The 25,512-nt window shown below is 37.6% G+C and overlaps 1 protein-coding gene and 1 long non-coding RNA gene across 4 annotated transcripts in view; one reads left to right on the top strand and one right to left on the bottom strand.

The window, feature by feature from the left end:
- PCDH10 (protocadherin 10) overlaps positions 1–17,522 on the bottom strand; it is a 63,198-nt gene extending 45,676 nt beyond the window's left edge. For both annotated transcript variants that reach the window (XM_054554503.1, XM_002815143.4), the window contains exons 1-4: positions 14,887–17,522; positions 13,272–13,330; positions 12,614–12,720; positions 4,322–4,627 (exon numbers count right to left, since the gene is read on the bottom strand). In XM_054554503.1, the coding sequence (XP_054410478.1) occupies positions 4,322–4,627; positions 12,614–12,720; positions 13,272–13,330; positions 14,887–17,517 (3,103 nt within the window). In that variant the 5' untranslated portion in view covers positions 17,518–17,522. The remainder of the gene's footprint in view (positions 1–4,321; positions 4,628–12,613; positions 12,721–13,271; positions 13,331–14,886) is intronic.
- A 1,031-nt stretch (positions 17,523–18,553) lies between these two features.
- The window catches only part of LOC134761301 (uncharacterized), a 57,025-nt gene continuing 50,066 nt past the window's right edge, over positions 18,554–25,512 (top strand). Inside the window, exons 1-3 of one of the 2 annotated variants that reach the window (XR_010139782.1) lie at positions 18,554–18,640; positions 20,393–20,470; positions 24,878–24,949. This is a non-coding gene — a long non-coding RNA (uncharacterized LOC134761301). Of the gene's footprint in view, positions 20,471–24,877; positions 25,055–25,512 lie in introns of both variants that reach the window. The other variant, XR_010139783.1, reaches the window with a different exon arrangement.

Genomic DNA, 25,512 nt, shown 5'->3' with positions numbered 1-25,512 from the left:
AGGTCCATTCATTTAGTTGTGTATGGGCCTATACGAAAGCAAGGCCTTCTATAAAAATATTTATTTTTGGACTTTAACATTGGATAGTGAGACTATATTTAAGAAATTAGAGGAAAATACAAATCCTAGAGAAAACACTATACAGAGGTACATAAGTATGAGGGTAATGTGTATCAATAAGAAAAGTCATTTTATTTTGAATTCTATATATGCTCTTACTGCACTACTGAGTTCAACAAATTATGAAAACTCACAGAAGGCAGGATGAGATAATGAAGGGATTGGAAGAAATGTTACTAAACAAAACATGTTCTACAATTTCAACCAACTAAAAACTTGAAATGCACAAAGATATAACATAGATGCCTAAAAATTTCCCCCAAATAAAGTTTATTGATAAAAGGTCTAGATAAGTTTTAGCAGTATTTTAAATGCACTGTTTTAGAAATTTATTTTTTTAATCATCATATGGGGCATCAAGTTGAAATTTCAAGAAGATTAACAAGCTGGCAAAAATAAAATTAGGTCAGGAGACAACCAGAATGATTTTTAGTATACTTGAACTAGTCTAAATGTTGTATAATATGAAGGCAGGATGGGCCATGAAAATAAATGGTTCCCTTTAGACTCTAGAAAGCTCCATTGATTTAGAAATTTAGTCATTATCATGCAGTTTTTTTCACTTTATTCAGTCCAGTTTATCATTGTATGACACTTAAAGAAATATTTTCACAAGTATATTTTGATGTAATTGTATTGAGTATCTTATGATTGTCTTCAATTTTTAGGAATTGATTATGTTTGTTGGCAAGAAATCAACAAGTATCCAAATAACACATACTTATGCCTTTATTACTGTATAGTTTAAGCTGATAGGAACTGAATTTCATGTTCATTTACTGACAAAAATCTTAAGAGATGGCGTTCAAAGTATAAAGCCAAAATCATAAGCAGGAATGACTACAAAAATATTAAAGTGTTTTAACTAGTAGGGTTTTCTGAAATTATACTAATAATATAACTTTTGTCAATTACATTCTTGACTTTATATTCATTTTATATTTTTATTTATGGAGATTATCCAGATGGTTTTACACATAACTTACTGTGCCATTTGAAAGACTGAATCATTTTAAATAAGACGTCTATGACTCTAAACAAATCCGTAAAATGTTCATGATAAAAATGCAATGTTATTTTAAAACTCCAGAAAATATTTTCTTTCATTTTAACATGATTATTTAAAGTGCTGTAGGCAATTATTAATTTTAATTAAAAATGAAAGTGGTATTTTAGTGTTTTTAATTATGCTAATGAAAATTAAAGGTAAAGTAAAACTGAAATTCATTAACATTTAAGGTAAATCTAAATACGGCATTTCTGAATATATGGCCATGTTCTACCTGTTTAAATTTATTTACTCAATCTTTGAGTGTATCCCTTTGCTCCATATCAACTTAGCAAACTACAACATTATAGGAAAAATAAGAGAAAGCAAGCTCAGAAAGTGCTCATGAATAACTCAGCAAGTATTGAATGATGTGTTCAAAATTATTCCTGATTTTTAAAAAGTCTCCTTTTATTAAATACATCATGTATACTCTTCATGGGTCTTTTGTTAATACATTAAAATAAAAAGAAACATAACTGTAAGCATATTTTTAAGAACATGAAGTACATTATTTAATGTTTGCATCCACCTATTTTTGTGTAAAAGTTGGTTTCTTGCAGTTTTTAGTTTTAACTTTAGCAATTGGAGGTATAGAAATCAAAAGTTATTTGTATTGACATTGATCTCTTTTGTATTTTTAAGCATATCGTCATTTCCTTGTCATTATTGTATAAATGACAGTGACAGTCTCATTAGGCTTTTTAGAGCTTTACAAAAACATAACTAAATATACTGCTATTTTTCCTAACATCAAAATGTACATTATATTCATTATGAAACTGCATATTTAGCAAAAAAACCCTACAACTTTAATAATTATTAAAACATTCTGATTAAAAGCAAGTAGTTAGTGTCAATTTTTAGCTTTTTTAATTATGTAAGGGACTTGCTTTAGACTTAGAAGATGACACTATTTCAATTCTGAACGAAAAAGGACACAAGTATCAAAAACTATCACCATATGAATTTGAGGGGCAAAATGGTCAGGAATAGTTTTGTTTTAGAGTTTGCATTATCAGACTAACCACACATTTTTTATGATTATTAAGTCAGAGTCATGGTGTAATTTCAAATATAATTGGATGACTCTAAGATGACATTAAATACTAAAAGTTAAATTAAAAAAACAGTCTAGACATGATTAAAGTTGTATGAAGAACTAAGAAAAGTAGAAGTGAAAACAACAAAATAGCTATTCTTCTGCAAATTTTCCACCACAGGTCACACGTCAACCCAAACCCTAAATTTTGAGCGGTGTGAACTGGCTAAAACAGATTAGGGAAAAAAACTACTATTAAAAACTAACTCATTCCAATATATATAATTCATATATATATGAATATATGTATGTATATATATGAATATATGTACATATATGAATATATGTTGGAATGAGTGCATATATATATACATATATATGAATATGTGTATATATATGAATATATGTATATAATGAATATATATGTGTATATATATGAATATATTTATATATAATGTGCAAATAATTAAAATTTTCCTGGTGAAATAATAGATGCATTCTTTTGATTTTTAGCAACACACATATATGTTAATAAATTTCATAATCCCTGAATCAGATTTCTAAATGAAAGACCAGATTCTTAATAAATAGAAAAATTTACATTAAAATATATGCAGCATTAATATTTTAATAATAAAAATTGTTTCCATTAGTCTTATTAATAAAAAAATCTAGTCAGTAAAGAAAAGACATTTGTAGATGTTTAAAATTCCAGTTCTATATGTAAGTGTAATTTCACCAAGATTAGTACTCACTAAGAGCAAAAGAGGGCAAGTTGATTTTCCCACTATATTTGAAGTAGATTTACCTGTTATTAAACGGTAAAAGCAAATATTTGTATTTATTTAGAAATGCAAATTTTTATTAATCTGAATCATATACCCTTCACTTTTTGCCTTGAAATGATTAATAATGTATTTCTATAATGTACATTCTTAGTTTAAGTGAAACAGTAGTTAAATATGCTGTTTAAAATTTGGAAAAGTTTTACTTTTAATAATAAATAAAATTTTGAATCCAGAATTCAATTTCAGAGGCAAAGATCGCATCATGTTCCTCACTTATTAAAATTTGATTTTAGGCTATTTTAATTCACTAGCATGTGTGGATTTGTGAGTTAAACTTAAGACATTAGCATTCAAATTGCATTTTAGACATCTCAATATTTCCTGTCTTTAAGTATTTGTTCACTCTTTGTATAACTTTAAAAAATAAAGCAAAACAAATCATTTTTTGGTTCTGAAGTGCTAAAGTGGTACATCATGCTGGGGTATTTGTGGTTCTGAGTAATTTGAAAAGCTGAAAACAATCCTTCATAAAACACCACTTATTGTTGTCACTACAATGTATGCATCTAATAAAAGACTATTCCTTTAAGCATATAACACTTGTCTATTTGCTTTATCTACGTCCAGGTTAGTAGCCACAACCTCAATGCATTCAATCTTTGCTTTTCACATTATACTTCATAAAGGCTAAAATAAATATTCCTCTGTTTTTTTCCTTTAAGTTTTTAAACACACTTTTACTTTTCAATTTCATCAGTCATAAAAGAAATGATGTATCTACAATCTGTCTCACCTTTTGTTCTAGCTTATAAGTTCCACAGTTATTTTTAGAGTAGATGAAATAAAACATTATGTAGGATGGATCTGCTATATAAGATAAGTCATCTTTTGATTGAGTTGTTATGAGTTTTATCTTTATCAAACATTATTTATGTAGTTTGACCAAGATATTGAATTGTCAGTAATGTTTATCCATTAACTAAAAGAAAAATATTTCTATTTCTCATTACCAAGATCCTCAAAGGAAATATATCATGGAATCTCAAAGTATTTTTACTGTTCGCAATGATTATATAAAATAATCAATTTGGAGAATATAGTCCTATATTTTGAAAGAGCTGAGTGCAATGATTAATGTCTCAATGTTAGAGGAATCTATTATTTTAAATAAAGAATATTGCCCTAAAGTGCTGCCAGCATCCAGTCACTTTTATCTTTATTTCTTAAAAAAACCTGAACTCCATTTTTACCAAAAAAAGTGGAATGTTGAACTTTATCTCCTCAAAGGGAACACTTTAACAGAGCCCTTTGTGTAATACTTACTCAAATATGGTGGTTTGTAAGGCGCTCGCGTATTAGTCAGCAGTCCATCCAGCTCCTTCCTCTCCAGAGTGCTGTGAAGGGCCTTCTCTTTGCCAAAGGTGGAGAAGGACCGCTCTGCCCCAGGCTGGGCTTCTGGAGTTTCAAACACCTCAGTGTCTGGAACAGAGTCCATGCCGGGAACATGCAGATTGCTGCGATAATCAGCAGCCTGGCGTCCATCGGAAGGGACAAAAGAAGGCATCCAGCACCGATCTGAGTGGCCCAGAGCTTTACATTCCTCAGTGCAATTGGAGAAGAGATCCATACCTGGAAGCAGAAAACAGAAACTATGGATGTAGTCTTCACCAACATGACCAGTTACTTAGCAGTGTAAGATTACAGGTAGCATAAATGGTGACAAGTGAAGGTGTCTTAACAAAGTTTTCCTGGCTTATCCTGACAGGAACCAAATATTGTTTTGTCTCATTTTTGTTCATCACTTTAAAAAGAGAAAATGATCTGCAAATGTAAAAGATAAGACTCTTCTGGCAAAGAGGCCTCTGAGATAGATGTTTCTAAACTACTTAGGGTATTGGGGAAAATATTGGCTCTAAACAATTTAAATAACCGGGAAATGGTGAATAAAAAAAGTAGACATCTTCTAAAAAATCTCTTGTGAAGTTCATAACAGATAAAACAACAAGGTGTAAAAGCTTTAAAATCCATGTTCCCTAACAATGATAAATATCTGACTTTTTTCCTTAAAAACAAACAAACAAGAAATATGCCAAGCACCAAAAATGATATTTAGATTATGAAATTTGAATATGAAGCAGAAAGTGAAATTCAACAGAAATGTGGCATACACAGAGGAAAATCAGTAAAAAACAAGAATAAAACACAATTTCATTAGCAACTAAAAGCATATTTTCTGAGGTTTCTAGGAAATGACTTCCTAAAGGTATTCCTCAATGACACTCTTGTAGTCCATATTACTAAAAACCACTTATAATTTACCACCTTAGACAAATCGAGAACAAATGACTGTAATTAATGAAACCAAGGTAACCAAACGCAGTGTAAATCAACTGCAGATACTATTGACAAATACCTTATTACTTGCTCTATATTGGAACACACTTGTCCTAGTCAACAAAGGGTTGTTTGCTTACTAATTCTATAATACCAAGATTTCAAAGGACAAGTTCAAATTTCATTGTCTTCCTCAGACTGACAAGATTACAAATACTATCTGATTATGATCAAGAAAGGTCATTCAGTTTCTTAAGCAAAGCATAAGAATTTTCAAGCACTACAGAATACTATTTGATATTAATGCTGATATATAGCACTACACAGAAAAACACATAAACAAAAATAGCATTTTAATGTTTTTCTAAACATAGTAACATATCTATCAGATATTTTAAAACAGGGCCGAAACAATCTCAACCTATTCTCAAACTTCAAATGGCTAAGAAGCTCCCCGGCTCACTGGCGTGTATCTGGGTGTGGAATGACAGAGCCTAGTGGGCCAGTTTATTTTTTAAATAATATTAAAAAAAAAGAAAAAATAATAAAAAAATTTTAAAAGAGGATCAATTTGAAAAACAAAAGTATATTATTAGTCTGTAGAAAAGAAACTCGAATCCATGCACAGTCTGGAAAAACATTTTTTAAATCAAAAGAATAATATTTATTTAATGAACATACTCGATTGTTACTTCTATTAATATTACAAGTGATTTGAGCTCTTGAGCAAGTTTTGGTTTTTAAATTCCTGATAGTATTCTGTTATATATTGATTTATGTGTATTTGTGTATATGTTATCTGCATATATAAAACAAAATAATTTTTCAAAATTATGAACACTCTAGTTGGTCTAATACTATGTAGATTATCTAGATTATCTAATACTTAACTCTAGTATTTTGGAGTTAAGAACAGCAAATTACATGAATTTAAAAAAGTAACACCAAGCTTCTTATCATATATTAATCTCACTGCGTAATGACTTTTTAAAAATTTTATATTAAACTATGTAGAATGCTAAGTCTGACTTTGATTATAATATTTCACTGATAATTTTCCTGTAAAAGTCTGGAAATAAATTACTGATCAGTGAACTGTTGAGGAACAGAAACGTGAGCTGAAGCTGGGATTAAGGAATCTGACTGAGAACAGCATGTAAAACATGTAAATATTTCACTAGACACCAGAGAAGCTCACTCCTTTATCCTATTTTTGCAAGAAGATATGTGAAAAGAAAAAAAGAAAGGGAAATAGAATGTCCCTGATACACATTTACATACTAACTAGGTAGAGGCTACAGAACCAGAAAGAAGATTGATACTTTGACAGGATAAATGCTGCCTATTTATTAATAGAATGATGGAGCAACATAGATTTTTTTAATAGTAGAAACGTCTTTAAGAGTAAAATTATTATGAGCAATTATTTATTTTAAAAATAAACTTATATACTCAATTTGAATAGCTAATATAATTACATTCCAATATAAATTAGAACTAGTATCATTTTTCTTCACATGACGACTAAATACCATTTTAAATATGCTAGAAAAGACAATATACAACCTTTCACATATTTTTTTTGCACCTAGGCCCAACTACTCTTCTAATTGTGAATATGATTCCACACATAATTTTAATAATCTAGTATGTCAACATATATTAGGATACTGCTTGATTTTGGCAGAAATTACTTTTATGTAGTTTATACCCCAATGTGCCTATTTTCTTATCTGGCAAGTATGTTTTTCTTCTGCCTCTTTCGATTTTTTGAGTTTGGTTAAAATTTCCTTAGATTACGTAGTAAAGTTCACACAAGTTGAGAATCTGTATTAAAAATAAACTATAGCATGTGCATGGCAAAAAAAAAATGAGGATATAGAAAAGTTTTTTGTTAAATGAACAGTATCACTCTACAGAGGCAATAAACATGTAAATAATGTTCTTAAATCTATGAATTAATCCTTTTAAAGTGGAAGTCCTTTAGTAATAATATACAGCTTCATATAACTAGAAGGAAAGGTAAGGTGGCTCAAATTGTATATAAATGTTTCACCAGTTTTATTGATAAGTGTACCTATTTCTCAGGAAGAAAAATCAGACACAGAAACAAACATTTAAAACATAACGTAAATAGTAAATCAATAAACTTCAGATAAGTAACAGAAAAATTAATTAAAAATTGATTTTTTCATTTGTTGTGTAGTTATATAGTTTGAGAGCCACATAAATTTATTCCATTACTATTCCTCACCTTCGGAAGATACTGTATAACTAACATTTTATCTTTTATCACCTGTCGCTAGTCCCATTAAATATAGTACTTTAATTACCAAGTAAGCAGAGGTTTATTTAAGTTTTGTTGTGGTAAATGACTTTATGATACACAGGGATGCCAGATATCACAGTAGCTAGGATATATTAAAATGTATAACTTTAACACTGCTCTTACAATTTTTTAATAGCTCAAATTGGCAGCTCAAAAGTTAATAAGTTTAACTTAATTTTTCTTTTTCTCATTCAAATGCCCTTACTATGGAAACTGTGGGATTTTACAGCAGAAAATTACAGACCAAACCTCAATTAAATTAAAAAAAACAATTAAATAGACTTTAGGGATACAAGTGCAATTTTGTTATGGTGGTGTAGTCTGGATTTTTAGTGTAACCATCACCTGAATAATGTAAATTGTACTCATTAGATAATTTCACATCCCTCAGCTGGCTTCAGTCTTCTCACTTTTCAGAGTCTCCAATGTCTATTATTCCAAACCTCAGTTTTGAAATTTTGGTAATATGTAATAAATGTTTCAACAGATACCTTTTACTTGCAATCTCTTTTTCTAGTTATTTATTTTTTCCACTTTTCAGAAATAATCTGTTCTGCAAGGGATGACAGCTGACGTGATAGACTGCCTGTTATGCAAAGATATATTTAGACAAATTTTAAAGTACGTGGTTTTCAACTGGCAAGTAACTTGTCCTGTATACTCAGAGGCAGTGAATATTTCCATTGAGACCAAATTGTGATTTCAAAAATTTTAGAATTCAATTCAAAAATGTTTTAGAAACTTTTTTGGTGACTGTCATAATACAATATTGCGTGAACATTTCTTTTTGTGCAACAAGCTTTCATTCAAAATGTTTATTTTTTTCCAAATATGATAAATTAATTTTAAAGAAGATATAAAACTTTTCATTTTTTGAGAAGATTTCTAGTCTTCTTTTAACTACTGAAGCTACATTAATTGTAACCACAAAAATTGCAGTATGTTTTAGAAAAACATGGTTTTGAAGCAGATAGTTATTAACATAACTCACTCATGAAAAAAATCAAAATATGCCCATCAAAATTTTCTCCCTACCAATAATCTTTCAAAATGTATATATTTTCACCATTTCCTTTCAATATTTTGTCTTCTATATTGCCTCCAGTTACAAATTTCTCCACATTTTCAAGTTGCAGCTCAAAGTTTCACCAGTGAATAAAGTTTTATAAATACTGGTGTAAATCCATTTTATATATAAACCCAAAAGCAAATTTGGCAATTATCTAAATTCTTAATGGAGTTTGGAAATAGGTATTTGTGTTTATAATAAACCAAGAATTCTATTGCTGATATTGTAGTAATGCAATGGCTTAATGCATTTCAATGATATATTTTATCTACTAATTTGAAATTACTGACCAATCAAATCACTTTATTTTTAAAATTCATAGCCAAATTTTGACCATGTATTATATCTATACCTATAATTAGTTAGAAACTAAACATATTTGGAAGATAAGTTCTCCTATAACTGAAAGAAAAAATTATTGAAGAGAAATTTGACAATTTTCAGAGAATGTCTAACAAGTAATTCAATCACTTATTAGGATTCTCTCTTCAACATATTTTTTTAAAGGCACTAGGTATTAAAAATAAATATATAATTAAGCTTGGCATTATTGACAGTGTAGGTATTTTATAACGAGAAAAGCAACCTCTCACTACTAAACAGATCACTTTAGATATAACTCAAATAATATTAAAATGTTTAAGAATATACAATTTAAAATATTCTATCTGTATCCTAAAATAGAAGAAATAATTATGCTTTAATCTAATGACATATTAAAGTTGAAAATATATTTCTTTAAAGTCCAATTCTTTGGCTATTTAAGCTGTGATTAATCAGTTTTTCCTCTTGTGATGGTTTATGTCTGCATTTATCACTTCTCCTTGGACTACTGCCATATCTAACCAATACATCAATAGTGCACTAAAAAAACGGGAAGCACCTTGACAAGGCTATAGAAAGAAAGTGCCACAGAGCAGTGGTCAAGGCGAAGAATTTCACACATGGAGCCAGGTGCAGTGGAAAACTGAAAAAGCTTATGTGATTCTCTGTGCAGCTGCCTTCGTGTTTAAAGCCCTTCTATGAACAACATTGGTGACGGCAAATGGCTTAGAAAAAAAAAAAGCAAGAAGGAAGGGGTGGAAGATGGAACAAAAAAAGAAAACTATTCATAAAAGAATAAATAGAAGGCATATCTAAATAAATAATACAGAATAATGTTAATGTAGAAAAAGAAATAGGAATAAAGAAAAAGATAGGAAGTTTAAACAGGTGAAGTACTAAGCTAAATAGTCTGTACACTATAGTGTGGAATATGGTACAAACTGAAAGAGAGAATTCGGAGTCTCTATCTTTCCAATGTTAGTTTTGCTTGATAATCTAACTTTTCCCCACTAAAACCTAGTTAAGTGAGATTTGCTTATTATAACATAATGTTTTTTTTTTCCTGTTTAGAAAGCTATGCTATTAGTAATATTACCTAATTTTTCAAAATTGGAAGATCATTAATATCTGGCTTTACAATGAAATAAAACAGATTTATCTGAAATGGGCTTAAATTTTTGGAAATAGTCTAGCTGCTTGATGTGAGGTTTATAGTACATAACAGCAGTATGGATTGAAAAAAGTCTTTAAGTAAATGCATTTTAATTCTCTGCATTTGAGGTTTTATACTTAAAAAAGAAAACACTTCAAAATCATTCTTACAATAAAATTAGACATTAAATCTGATTGCAATTCAGCACACAAAGGTGCAATCACTTCTTAACATAAGTGCTTTATTACAATCCTAAAATAGCTATTATTGTGCCCAGTATGTTGTGGCTGCCCTGTAACTACTAATGAGATACATAAAAGGATTGCTAATTCTGTAACACTTTTACATGTTTAAGAACTTAAAGATACGAAAAAATTTTAACATTTTGATAAAAACAAAAACTGCCTGGCTGAAATGTTTTCCACAACACATTTTAACATTTTAGTGTTCTTTTAAATGCTTTGACATCTCCAATAATTTGAAAGAAACATTACAGAAATGGTAACACTGAGTGACTGTGAAATAAAGTAGCTACTGGGAAGACGCACTGATAAGAATATGTTCTCATCTATCTTCCAAATTTGGCTCTTTTGCAGATGTTTATTCATTTCTCTTTCTTCAGTTAGGTTATTATGGGTCATTATGTCTGAGGGACTAAACTAATTGAAATGTCCATTGAGATTGAAGTGCTACAGGAAAAACAAAGCGGGGCGTGTGGGGTGGGAAAGGAGTAAAATGCATCCAAAGAAACATGCAACAGATACTCTTTAAAACATTAAACATTTTGTTTTAAAAGTTTTAAAAGGTTGAAAGTTAAATTAGAAACTCTGAAAAAGAACAGGAATGAGCAATGCTAAATTTACAGTTTTTAAAGATAACAATAAATCATATGCCATATATGGGGCAAAAATGAAAGGGACTTTGTACTCACATATAAACTTCTGGCAAGATCTGGTTTGTTGTCAGGTTCCCAGACACTAAATAGATGCTCTGTTCACTTAGCGTGAAGGCCCGCAAGGGGCAGAGACCTCCGGGGATTCTTGGCAGTTCTCAAGTCTCATTAGGCCTGCATATTAATGACTCACAGCAATATAAAGAGACCCTTGAGCAGCCTTTTTTCCCTTCCTCCTGCCTGGGTTTCCCAAGGCTAAGGCAGCCACAGACACAGCACACATTAGCCAAGTGAGAGGCTTGTAGCAACCACTGCTGCCAGGCCACCATGGGGTGTACGCTGCCCTTTGACACACTGCCTCAGCACCATCCAGAGGTCCACCAAGTGTGTTAAGGAATGGGTGCTCTCGAGGACTAATATCACCTTGAAAAGAAGAACCTATCACTCTATGGTTATATTATTAAGTAAAATAAAGGTCCAGTCTCAAGAGAGTTGAGTTGAACCCAGAGACAGTCTAAGATCGGCATTTTCAGGAGTTAGAAAAGTTGACTAGCCTTTCTATTTCTTCATGTGTCAAATAAACACAAAATTAGATAGAAAAAGTAAAATATTCAACAAACACCCTTCAAAGATGAAAACCAAAAAATTAGGAAGGACACCAGAAGTTTATTAAATCATTTTCATTTTAACATACATATTTTATTTCATGTAAGAGTTTCCTTTTAGTATTAGTAATAAGAGTTACCAGGATCTCATAAAACTTGACTTTCTAAAAAGAAAAGTAAAATAAAATGAATATATAGCACATTGAAACCTATCCGTGACTACCATCAAGCCCACATACAAATATAGTCAGAGTTCACCTTTTGATGTGTCATGGACCCTGTTGAAAATATGAAGAAACCAAGGACACTTCAAAAAATACACATTATCACATATTACCTAACGTTCTGAAGCCTAAGACTCAAGATTAGAAACTCTGTTTTCAATCCATTAATGACTTTTAATCACCATTACTTTTCTCATTCAATACTTGGTGGTGTGTAAAATGCATTGCCCTGGAAAACAAGAAATGTGGATTCTAGTCTTCAGTCATCCATTTATCTTCTTGTGACCTTGTGCAGGTCAATCAATTTTATCCATCTTCATTTATCTCATCCATAAACAAGTTTAAGAATACCTTAATTGACTGAAGACTGGTAACTGGACCAGGTGAGAGAGCTATGTCTTTCTATATGCAATGTGTCCATTAAAGAACATTACATAAGCAAGATATATTTCATATTCTGACACTCTCCACAATGAATTCCTAACATTAACTCTCCAAAGGAACATTGCATTTTTACAATTCTCTTTAAGTCTGCAATTATCAAAGTAAAGTGACACTATTTTTCTGTAGAGTTACCAGCATTAAACCTACAGACAATTGCCTAGGACATCATCCTTCCTAGGTTAATTTTTTAAAACAAAAACTATAAAAGTTAGCATTTAGATTGCCCTTTGATCACACTTACCAGCTGACTGGGCACGGTTGGTGGCATCATGATCACTATCTCCCTGTTCACTGTCTCCATGACCACTGTCCTTAGAGCTTACTATGTCGGCTTCCTGGAATGCAGAACTAGAAGTACAAACATGTGAATATTAGAACAAAAAAGGTGAAGAAACACAGAAAACATTCTTCTGCCACCACATGGTCACAGATGGTGCTGCAGACTCACAGACCTCTTAGTTGGCTTTGTTTCTGCATAAAGCTAGTTTTTATAGCCTAAGCGTAACTATTTAAAAATGATCGATTAACAGTCATTTTGAGCACTTAAGTCATGTTAAGTTTAGGCATTATTCTATAATTGGAGCTAAATACATGTTTATATCATTTTCATAAAATAGATATAAAGATACATTTGGAACAGTGAGGAAGACTATCGGAAGCTGTGTAGGAGTGTAAATTGACAAAACATTCAAATATATTTTAAGTGTTGTATATAAATGAAATATAATGTATAATTTTTAATGTATTGTCTAGGAAACACAATATAGTTCATATTTATGTCCTGCCTTAATTGAAAATATTTTATACATTTTAATTTTAATTTAGAATAATATACCTACTTCCTACTTTTACTAGGTTGTAAATTGTCCATTACTGCTAGGGAAAAAAAGAGTCCATACCTGTTGACTCGGCGAGGTCTGTCAACTAGATAGCTGAGCTCTGCTCGCTGGTGTTTAGTCTAGGAAAAAAATAAATAAATCAAGAGCATTTGAATGCTATGGGTTGAACTAGTAGTCTACTTTTGAGGTTAGGAACTATATCTAGCTTAAGTAATTGTATATATTTTTATGAATTTCCAAGTTCTCCTAAGACCTCATCCTAGTGATTGCTGTGTAAGGGCAGGGGAGATACGCAGAGACACTTGAATCCACATTTTAGTCACTTGTAAAGGTTAAAAAAAAATTGGGTAACTTTAATTGTGTGTGTTTTTTTAAAGAGAAAACGCAAATGACCTCATGGCTAGAGCTCATATACTATTGTCTCTAATAGAGTCAACCTGTTTATATTCTGCTGTCTTTTTTTTTCAGTGGCTTAAAAAAGTGTTTAGGTGCATACTGGTTGACACAAGAAAAACAGCACGCTCAATAAGCAAAAAGTTTGGATATTTTATGGAATTATGTTGTTGTTTATTTTCAAAATGTGCTTAAGATACAAATGAGCTGTACAAATATTCATGAAAGTCAATAATATCTAAGACTCAAATAAAATAACCTGCCAGGAAAGGAGTTCATAATCCTGCCCGCCCCCCACCAACCCCATTCTTTTCCCCTCCAAAGGCCCTCTGCATTCGCCTCCCCACCTCTACCACCCACACACCTTTCCGGTCCAAACTTTCTTTCACATAAACCAACTTTGTTCTCCCCCCAACCCCCACCCTCCAACTTTGTCACTTCTCCATCCTTTTAAAAAGAAGTCAGAATTGACAAGCCAAATTCTTTTATGAAGAAAGCCAACAGCAGTGATTTATCCAAAACAGTGGCAAGAAGGTGATTATTAGCTAAAAAGATATATTTAAGACAACAATTGTTTAAGCCTTTCGTTAGTTTACTCTTAACAGGGGTTTGTGCCAATGCAGCTTCATTCAAATTCACACTGTGTGGGCGCTCGGCTTCAAGAGCGTCTGTAAATGCTGTCCAGAGCCGAACTGAAGGCTTTTTTTTGCAACCCGAGTTCAGAGGACAAGGATCTGGTAACTTGTTCACTAAAACATGCATTCGAGGTTAGACAACTGTGTAAAGTTAAACAATCTATAGCTTACTTGTACACGCGACTGAAAGCATCGTTAAACAAAGCAAAATAGAGCCAACTTTATTAACGCCTGGGACAGACGCAAAGAAAAAAGACCTTTGCCAGTGCTAGAAAGTAAGTCCCTCCTCCACATTTCCCTCTCCCTTCACGCAGTTTCCCTTCATCCCCAGGTTACTGAGAAGGGAAAGGACTGACAGGAATTAAGGTTTTAAAGGAAAGATGGAAGAGCAAAGGAGGGAGCTCCAAGGTGGCAAAGTACCAAGGGGACGGAATGAAAATAAATGTGAAAGGGTGGAACAACGCGAAAGTTAGGTTGCACACGAAGGAGTGGGAGAAGGTGACCGCCCATCTCCGCTCCCACAACGATACACATAAGCTAATATCCTAAAAATAGATACACAGTGCACCAGAGATACAAGGGCCGGGCTAGAGGAGGCTTTCTGATGGAGGAGATGAGAGATGGTGGTCCTTTCGCTTCAGCCTTACCTCGTTGGACAAAATGCTTCCGTTGGAGATGATATCAGGCTGCTGGTCGGTGTAACCGGTGACGATGGCCCCGCAGGGGTTGTGCTCAGTGTCCGTACTCCGCGAAGGGCTGCAGGGCTTAAGAAACATCAGGTCGGTCTTGGCGGACTCAGGGGTCAGGCATACCTGATAGCAGTAATTCTGGTTGTGGTGGTGGGAGCCAAAGCCCCCGGACTCCTCCACCGGCACCTGGGCCGGGTTACTGGGTACATTGGAGCTCTGCACCAGCATGATGTCCGACTTGCTGAGTTTCTTCTTGCGCGCCCGGGCTTGGCGGCCACAGCAGGTCGAACCTCCTCCACCGCAGCAGCAGCAGCAGAGGCAGCAATCGCTGGCCAGACAAGTGTAGATGTTGAGCTTCTTCTCTTTTTGGCAACGCACGGCCAGCACGATCATGGCCAGCAGGAAGATGAAGGACACCGAGCCCAACGCGATGATGAGGATGAGGGTGAGGTCTAGCGAGGTTTCCCCGCCGCCAGAGCGGCTGGGGCGCTGGTGCTCTCCTGACCCTCCGCCTCCGCTCCCGCCCCCGCCCTGGGGCTCCACCGCGCCATCCACCAGCTGAACCACCAGGGTGGCGGTAGAGGACAGGGGCGGCTGCCCATGGTCGCGCACCTCGATCACCAGCTCATAAGGCCGCTGGGGGTCGCGCTTGGCCGGGACTCGGCGTGCTGTGCGCAGCTCCCCGGTGCGCCAGTCCATGCGAAAGAGGTTCATTTCGTTGCCACGCACGATGCTGTAAGTGAGCCGGGCGTTCTCGCCATCGTCCGCGTCCACGGCGGCCACGCGGGTGAGCAGGTAACCCGGCTCCGCCGAGCGGGGCAGCACCTCACGCGCTGGAGTCCCGTTGCGCCCTGGTAGAGGCGCCACGATGGCAGGGGCGTTGTCATTTTGATCCACTATGAGGATGTTGACAGTGGCGTTACCAGCCAGCGCCTGGGGGCTGCCAGCGTCCCGGGCTTCCACCTGAAAACTGAAGTCCTTGAGCTGCTCATAGTCGAAGGAGCGCAGGGCGTACAAGTAGCCGTTCTCAGAGTTGATAGAAACGTAGGTGAAGACGCTCATGCCCTGGATCTGGCACTCGAGGATAGAGTAGGCAAGCTGGGCGTTGGCGCCCTCATCGCGGTCGGTGGCGCTCACTGCGTAGATGTAGGCGCCTGGCACGTTGTTCTCAGTCACATACACGTCGTAGACCGGCTGGCTGAAACGCGGCGCGTTGTCGTTCACATCCGACACTTGTACCTGGATGGACTTACTGGTGGAGAGCGCAGGCTCGCCCCGGTCCCGGGCCACTACAGTCAGGGTGTAGGAGTCCCCCGCCTCTCGGTCCAGGGGGGCTTCGGTAACGATGGTGTAGTAATTCTTAAAGGAAGACTTGAGGCGGAAAGGCACGTCTCCCAGTAGTTCGCACTGCACCTGCCCATTCTCCTCTGAGTCGCGGTCAGTCACGCTGAAAAGGGCCACCACAGTGCCGGGCGCCGCGCCCTCGCTCACCGCCTCCTTCACGGTGCTGAAGCTGATCTCTGGCGCGTTGTCGTTAGCATCCAGTACTCGCACTAGCACCTTGCAGTGCGCAGGCACGGCGTTGGGGCCCAGGTCCTTGGCTTGCACGTACACTTGGTACACTGGGCTCTCTTCATAGTCCAACTCGCCGCTTACCTCCAATCTGCCAGTGCGCGGCGAGAGTCCGAAAAGCTCCCGCGCCCGGGGCGAAATGTGGCTGCTGAAGGAGTACACGACCTCACCGTTCTGGCCCTCGTCCGGGTCGGTGGCGTTGAGCTGGATCACGAGAGTGCCTGGGGGAGAGTTCTCTGGTAGGGACACAGTGTAGACGGGTTGGTCGAAAGCGGGCACATTGTCATTGGAGTCCAGCACTCGGATGGTGAGTAGGGCCGTGCCGGTGCGCTGCTGCTGGGGGGGCAGGCCTGCTCCCCCGCCACCTCCCCCTCCTTCTCCTACTCCTCCCCCACCTCCCCCGTCCACCGCGGTCAGCACGTAGCGGTGCACCGCTTGCTGCTCTCGGTCCAGTGGCTTCTCCAGCACCAGCTCAGCGAATCGGTTGCCATCCCCCTGGGTCTGCACGTCCAGGGAGAAGTAGCTGTTGGGGGTGATCTCGTAGTCGCGCAAGGAGTTGGTGCCCACGTCTGGGTCGAATGCGCTCTCCAAGGGGAAGCGAGTGCCTGGCGTGGCGCTCTCAGAGATTTCCACCGTCAGGTCTGGCTCTGGGAAAGAGGGGGGGTTGTCATTAATGTCCAGCACCTCGATCTCCACCTGGAACAGCTCCAGGGGGTTCTCCAGAAAGACCTCCAGGTGCAGGACACAGGAGGGGCTCTGTTTGCAGATTTGTTCGCGGTCTATTTTCTCGTTCACGTACAGCACCCCTGTCTCCAGGTTGAGGTCTAAGTAAGGGGTCCTTGAGTTGGGCACTGTCTGAAACCCGCGAGCCGAAAGTTTTGTAATGTCCAGACCCAGATCTTCAGCGATATTCCCCACGAAAGTGCCATGTTCCTGCTCCTCCTGTACCGTGTAGTGAAGCTGGGAAAAGACTCCTTCCACCATCCAGAGCAAGGCAAACAATAATAGCACAATCATCTCCAAAAGGAATGGAAGTAGCTTCCCGCAGCCAGTCAGCCACCCAATCACCTCCCCCACCACCACTAAACAAAAAAAAAATCTGAAAAAATACAAATAAAAGTGCGCTACGTGGGGGCTCCTGTGGCTTTCTGTCTTTAAAAATCTTACTCCTTTTGCTTCATTTTAGAGCTTCCCGCAATACAGCCTCATTTTTTTTTAAATCTTAGCACAGGAAGGGTGACAGGCGTCCCCTTTCCTCATCTGTAATCTTTCCACTGACCAATTAATAAAATAACGATAATACAATAGTCAGCGTCCTTTATTCCGACAGTCTTGGCGCAACGCGGCGCTGGCAAATCCCAAAGAGGAAATTTCGATATTTCAAGACTGTCCTCGGTTTGTCTTCTTGCTGATGGGAGGAGAATGAGGAGGAGGAAAAAGAGGAGGAGGAGGAGGAAGAAGAAGAAGAGGAAGAGGAGAAGGAAAAGGAGATGCTGTTGGCACCGTTAAACATGCCTCTTAATGTCAACGGCTGGCAAATGCAAAAGGGCTTAAAATCAGCGATATAATTTTGTGCCGGAAAAGCACAGAACGGCTCTGCAGCTTAAAACTTTCATTCTCTTCATTTCTCCGGATGGATGTTCTTCTTGACATTTTTTTCCTCTTTCGCTCTATTTGTATTTTTTGTCTTTCAGAGTCTTGGTTCCCTCTGTCCTCATCTCCACCGTTACTTGCCTCTCTGTAAGTGTAACGAGCAGTTTCTTTTCTGCTGTTTTCTTCCCAAGCCTCTTTCCCTCTAACCTGTCTCTTTTTCCTTCCAGTCCTTCCTTCCTCCTGCTTCAGCCTCTGAGCCTGTGGTCTGGGCTGGCAGTTTCTGAGCTCCGAGCGCTCGGCTTCTCCGTTTTTGCGCAGCGCCCTCATTCTGCCAACCAATCGCCCAGGAGCACCACCCACCGGGCTGCCGATGACTGGCCAAACCGGCCGCCAAACAGACACGTCACGCGGCAGCCGGGCAGGGCGGGACAGAACTCTCGCCAGAGCGGCCGGGGTGAGTGTGAGTGTGAGAGCGAGAACAGCCCCGCAGGTCCCGAGGCGCTGGCTGGGGACAATGCCGCGGAAAGTTCCCAGTCCCCAGCCGCAGGTAATGGGGAGGGAATAGAGAGGTTCCCCTGTTTGCATCAGCAAATGCGAAAACATAATGGCAACAGCTGCGGTATCGTCTCCCAGGAGCGGGATTTCCAATGATGCTAACATTCTTTTTCCTTTAAGGGATTTTCCTTAATACGGATCATGGAAATAAATCATCAAGAAGGGGAAAAAGTAGCGCAGGGCCCACTAATTGGCAAGGGTTACGTAATTAAGGGACCCTAGCAGAGACTGGCAGGGCATTTAAAAAGTGCGTATTATATGGCATGTATCAATCTAAAGGTGAGGGGGTCTGACGGGGCGGTGAGGAAAGGGGCGAAGCATACGGAGTAGGGGGTGGAGGTGACTCCTAAAAAGCGGAGGAATTCACGCTAAAGGATGTGGGATGACAGCGCTTACAGACGGGCAGACGCGTTCGACGTGCCTCTTTCCTCCCAAAATACATATTCACAAAATACTTACCAAGTAGATTAACTCACTCGAGGACCTAGCTTCGAGCCGTGAGTGCGTTCATCAGTGACTGAGGAGTTGATTTGAGCCGCTTCTTACGAGCCCGCCATCCTAACGGCGGGCTCTGGGGCATCCGGCACACAGCACCGCCAAGCGCTACAAAGCGCCTGTGATATCCCTGCGCCTTGTGCGGCCAAGTGCCACGCAGCGGCTGGGAACACCGGCTATTTTCTAATTTTTTTTGGCAATTGGAGATCGATCCCTCTACCCACCATGCTAGATTAGACCACTGATTTCTGCCGATCCTGGGGTCAGCCCGCGGGGTGAGGACAGTGGGGCGGCGGCGAACGCGGGCGGGGTGGTGGGCAGGGACCGTGCACACGAGGGGCCCGAGTGTGCACCGCTGCGGGTATCTGCGAACACGTTTGCCCATGCACGGTACTTGCATCCATCCTCCCTGGCCCAGGGCTTAGCTCTGTGTAAGCCCCAACGGAGCCTCCCTGAATTCCGAAGGACGCGCTTGACCAGCTGTGAGTGCCCATTCCGGAGGCGCAGGGGCAACGCGGCACATCCACATAGCTAGTTCTTGTGAAGTTAAAACACAGCGCGAACTCTTTAATGCTGGAGAGTGGATAGAATGCCTATTCTCTAAGGAAAGATATATAAATATATATTTTTAATTAATGGGCCACTAGCAAGGAATTGGTTGTTTATTCACGAAAGAAGCCCCTATTCAATCTCCTTCTTATGCAAAGAGATAGGAAGGTCCTTTGCTGCTTTCTGGTAATGAATGACCCAAGAATACCACCACCACAACCTGCGGGAAAAGTAGAGTCGTTTTCCGACCCGGAGATACGTTGCCATTTCCTCCTGGCAGGGAATTAAGGAGGGCTAGTGTCCATGGTCGTGATTGTAGCCTGAGACGTGCTTCTGAGAGTCCCGCGAATGCACGTCTACTGCCGTGATTTCCGCGCCCCCACTCCCCGCAACGCCGGGTACCCCCGGCCCCCGTACTTGGCTCTTTCATGAAGATGGGTCCTGCCTTTGAGCGCTTAGAAGGAAAGGATGCAAGCAAAAATGGCTAATCCTTTTCCAGCTGCAGTAAATTGAAGACTGGCCAAAGCCAAGTGAAAACCTCTGCAGTTAAAATGATTTTAGCATCACGTCTGCGGCTGAGAATGGAGCGGCAGTGTATAAAGGAACCTGTGGATCAATGAAAAGGAGATTATAGTGTATCTGAATATTAATACGGTATTGTATCTGTACTTCCACCCCTCCCCCCTTTCTTTTTCTTCAGATCTGCAGAATTGAAATGAAATGTTTTGAGCTCTTCAAGCTGACTCGTCAGAATCCTGGAGCCTTTTAAAAAATGACGGTAATTTTCTAATGCGTTCATTTGTACGTATGGAAACACTTATGTGTGTGCGCGCGAGTGCGCGCGTGTTTGCATGTGAGAGACATGCAGCTGAATGACAATGCAGATCCAGAAATTGGGGAAGAAGGTTTCTACCCCCGAAATGTAGATGAAGTTTGAGCTGACTTGGGGCGTATGCTGAAAGCCAGAGAGCTTCCAGAGGTGGAGATGAGATGGTCAGATTTGCCTGTAAATAATCACTACATCCACTGTAACACTTGAGCTGCTTTTATTTTTATTTATTTATTTATTTATTTTTGGTAGCAGATGTGTTTGAATGGAACTCTCTCCGCAAACGTGGGTTACAGGCGTCTCCTAGCGGCGAAATCAGCATAGGGCAGGCCAGAGAATTTTGCTTTGGAGAGCTCGCCTTTTGAGGGCTCTACGAGATTTCTTGGGTCATAGGGGTCTGTGTCCGCACCAGCGTTGCTGAGCCCAGGCCCCCTAGAGGTCTCGCCTCTCCGACTTCTAGTCTCTGTGGCGCCAGCCAGGGACCGGCGGGGTGACGATGGGGTCTTCTTCCCGGCAGAACAGAACAGAGCCTGGTCCTCCGCCTCCCGCTACATAGCTCCAGCCAAGGGCAATTCCAAGAGCATTTTGTTTGGAGCCAAGATAAAATAGTGGCAATAATAGCCTTCTGTGCCCCTTTAACCTAGAGCCTTTAAAACAACCATACCCCGTCACCCCCAAAACAAAACAACACTTTACATTTGCCTTTTAACATGCCTCTAAAATGTAACAGGTTTACTTTTTCCCTTGCTGTGTCAATCAAACAGATCCCTGCCTTTCATTTTTCTTTTTCATTCTTACTCCCGTGGACCCCAGAATTTAGTGAGATAAGGTTTGTATATACGGCAGCCTCAGTAATGAGGCTGACTACCTCTTTGAAGTGTAGAGCATCATGTATATTCTGTGTTCCTCAATCCCCCCTTTACTGGAATGGAAAAGGAGAAGGAAATATTTTGTACGTAATCCCTTCTTCACCCTCCCCTGTCCCCTAGGAGCGCAAACTGTTTGAGCTAGGACAAACTGCACCCTAAGAAACAGAGGAAAAGCAGTTTTATTGTTTGGAGGGAGGTTATCAAAATCAGTTTTCATAAAAGTCCTGGTTTATATATTAGAGTGATAGTGCATATTTTTTATTTCATTGGGCTTTAAGTGCAGCAGAAACAGGGGGGCGCTAAGGATCCCACAAGTGTGTTTTACAAACTTTGAAACTGGGTTAAGGGATTGCTTTCTTCTCTGCCTTTTGCTGCAAAGGGTGGGGCAGAAACAAGTTTGTTAACCAGCCTTTGGATAAATGAGTGTTTGTAGTGATTTAACATGACTTGAAAGCAATTTGTTTCTAAATCCTCTTATTATTGCTATGTGCCCAGAGCTTTGAGGGAAGTGGTTTTTTTTTTTTTTTGAATTGGAAGAAAAAATTACTTTATCAATAACCAGGCTCCACCAGGATTGACCTAGATGGTTGTTCCTGGCACTTGTCATTCTCAGCAAGCACAGCTCAGAGAACAAATACAAAAGACCTAAAGTGCATTGCATCTTTTATGGGTAAGCATGAAATAGGTTTATTTGTGGTAGTGTAATCTAACTTAAGAGGTGGGAAGACAAGGCTTTGGAACCAATACCACAAACATTGTGTTAGTTTTTGTTCATCTTTAGTAAAAAGTGAATGCTGGCTGGAATTTCTGGGAAAGATTTATAGCATATGCAATTTTAAGTATTCAGGTAACTCTTTAGTTACTGTGTTTTAATCCTTCAAGCCCATCAGAGAACAAACCAATCCTTGTTCTTGGGATTGAAAATACTAGATATCCCATCAAGCACCATTACCTTGATATTGAAAGTAGAAATGTGCTTCTCCATTTTGTTTAACCTAGTTAATATTGGGGTGGCTTCACATTTCAGTGCCTTTTCAGTTATCAAGCAGGGCCAACATTTTGTTAAACTCTAAACAGTGAATTAAAAGCACTGAATGAGCTGAAGCAGCCCTCTAATGCAAAATGACAAATTGCACTTAAGCAATACATGAACAAAAAATGATTTATGGATTTTTACAATGGTCTGAGCAAATGAAAGCACATGAATTATACATCCTAATGCTCACAATATCATTTTCTAATAATACTGTTTCAGTTCAGATACTATGCTCCTTTCTATAAGAGAAATTGATCAATAGGAGGTCCAGGAATGTTTTTAAATTGGGCACTGGTTTGTGATACTGATTCCAAAGTGTGTGTGTGTGTGTGTGTGTGTGTGTGTGTACATATGCATATATATATGTGTGTGTGTGCATATATTTTCTTTTAGTTTTGGGGAGGTGGGTTGATGATAGACATTGAACATGCATTCATGTCAGATTCTTCACATATGGTGTCTTTTGGTGGTAAATAGTCCTTTGAAAACTTTTGTTTGTTCCATACTATCTTTCAGAATGCAAATAAATAGATTTCATTCAGAATGACAGTCTTTATTGCCTTATGACTTCTTTTTCTAAAAATTAAAATATATTACCTCATCTTACCCTTTTCTTCCATTGCTTTGGATATTAAAATATCTTATTTCTCCAAAATGTCTCTTAACTTCTTCATATTTGTTTTATCCTCTCTTTTTCAGATCATTGTTTTATTCTTTAGAGCATTAGAAACATATCTGGGCTAGTAAAAAGGTCATGGAACCTTAGTTTTGTAGCCTTAGTAGACAAAATATACACTATAGGTTGTCTTAAATTACAGAAAAAAAATCAGTCAAAGAAAATTTTATGTGCTGTTTGTGTTTTGAGTCTGAAAAATACAAAAATCTAGTTTCCTTTGTGTTATGATGATTGACTACTCCTAACATTTTTATTTAACCATTTGTGGTTTGTATAAGTGGTTATTTTTTGGGAGGTATGGAGAATTTTAAGTGAGGGTGGTGTCTGTGCTGTGTTGCATCCTCAACCACAGGGAACTGCTTAATCACCCAGAGGCCCCTAAAGTCACATTATTAGGCTTAATCTTAATTATCCAGGTTTATTTTAAAAAAGAGAAAAAAACATTGAATCCCCATTTCTGCTTTTGACAGCATTAATAATTACTTTTACTGAAAGATTACTGAAATCAATGATGTGATTAGGATTGTAAATAAGAACTAAAAGACATCACATTTAAAAAGCCAGCTGCTTTGCTTAACAGGGAGATGTGTGGGTTTTACTGACATGGCCCAGAGACAGAAAATGAAGCTTCAAATATAGAGGTCGATACAGAACAATTTCAAAAATTAATTGCAAGTCCTGATCAAGTTCATATGAGTAAGAGAGAAGTTGTCTAGAAAGAGCTCTTTTTTTTCCTTACCCAATGGTTTTACTTTTTATTTGATAGTGATACAAAACCTGCATAGTTTTAGTGTTTGCCTGGGAAGTGTAAACTATTTTCTTAAAAGGAAACCCCTTGATTTTTACAATACAGAATAAGATTATTCTGTATAATAAGAATAAGAACCCAAATTGTGATTAGGGTTGCAAGTCATAGAGCTATATTCTTATTCTTATAATAAGAATAAGAACCCAAATTGTGATTAGGGTTGCAAGTCATAGAGCTATATTCTGAAGAGTTTTAAAACATTATTGGGGACAGACATTATCAAAATAATATAAAACACAGCTTGAGAATTACATTAATAATTAGAATTACATTAGAATTAAAATAGCAAATCAGAACAAACAGTAAAACAGATACTTCAATTTAAAAAAAAGTATTTCTCTCAGTTTCACTGCCTGCTTAGTATAACTCTTTGTATAAGAAACATGATTTCCATGATATCTTATTTAAATGGGCTTGGCAAATGCTGTACTTTATTCCTCTATTTTATTGCAATTTCATCTATTCTTTTTAGGTGAAAGTTACTAATGGTTTTTAAACAGCTTAATATTTACCTAGAATTGTTATGTAAATTATATTTGGTATTCTCCATCTATATAGGTTTTATTATCCCAACATTATAATTAATGTTATAAGGATGTTCAGAGTTTAAGTAACTCACTACATTATTACAGAATTCAAATCCAGATCTTTTGCTGCCCATATACAGGCTCATTTTATTACCCCATGGGCTTTCTTCAGTGTATCTGAATTGAATTTACTTAGGAGGTAAAACAAACAAAAATCTCAAATTAACTTAGAAATGGAGTTAATCCAGATTTTGGACTGACAGAAATGCTGATTTTATCCTAGTCAAATTGGCTAGTACATTACTGAGTTGAGTGAGGGAGGAATTCATAAATATGTTTGAGGGTTTTCTTCTTTAGGGATTTTTATCAGTGAAACAAAGCTTGAATATGTTTTCTTACAAGAGAGTGATATTATAAGCAGTCATCTTTTTCTCACGCAGAAGTGCCCAACGTGGAAATCATAGATTTCAAGGAAGGAACAAGAAAATTGATGAAACAAGTTCAAAAGAAAGGTACCTGTGCCTCATCATTCCTAAAGAACACTGATCAATGATCCCAGAAGTATGCCATGTTCTCTTAATTCATCAGAGATTGAAAGCAAAGGAAAATCAAGAAATGTACGCAGTTTATACGGTGCAAATATTGGTGTTTATTTTGTAAACATTTCTGAAGCAGTCTTTAGAAAGGGAAATGTGTTTTTATTAAATGAATTTCAAGTATCACTTCATGCTAATTTCGTCTTCAATGTTGCTTAAAAATGGTTTTAATTATAAAGTTTTGAAAATTAAAAAATTAAATTTATTCATGCCAGGAGAAAAATGGACAGGAACTTAAAAATACCTTTAAATTTTGAAAGACATAATCAAATGAAGATGATTGTGGCATCGTATTTACTACTATAAGTAAAATTTATATTAATATTTTGGTATAACAACTGACAGAAGAAAAACATGTTTATTTTAGAAGTGTACTCAGTAATTCAGAGGATACGTAATGGGCTCTATAGGGTAGGTTATACATCTTTTTTACTCATTTCTGAAGGTACCCAACTATGACAGGAGATGATATGGTAAAT

The sequence above is a fragment of the Pongo abelii genome, chromosome 3, assembly GCF_028885655.2.
Source record: "Pongo abelii isolate AG06213 chromosome 3, NHGRI_mPonAbe1-v2.0_pri, whole genome shotgun sequence".
Lineage (NCBI taxonomy): Eukaryota > Metazoa > Chordata > Mammalia > Primates > Hominidae > Pongo > Pongo abelii.
This window is presented reverse-complemented; position numbering and strand designations above follow the sequence as displayed.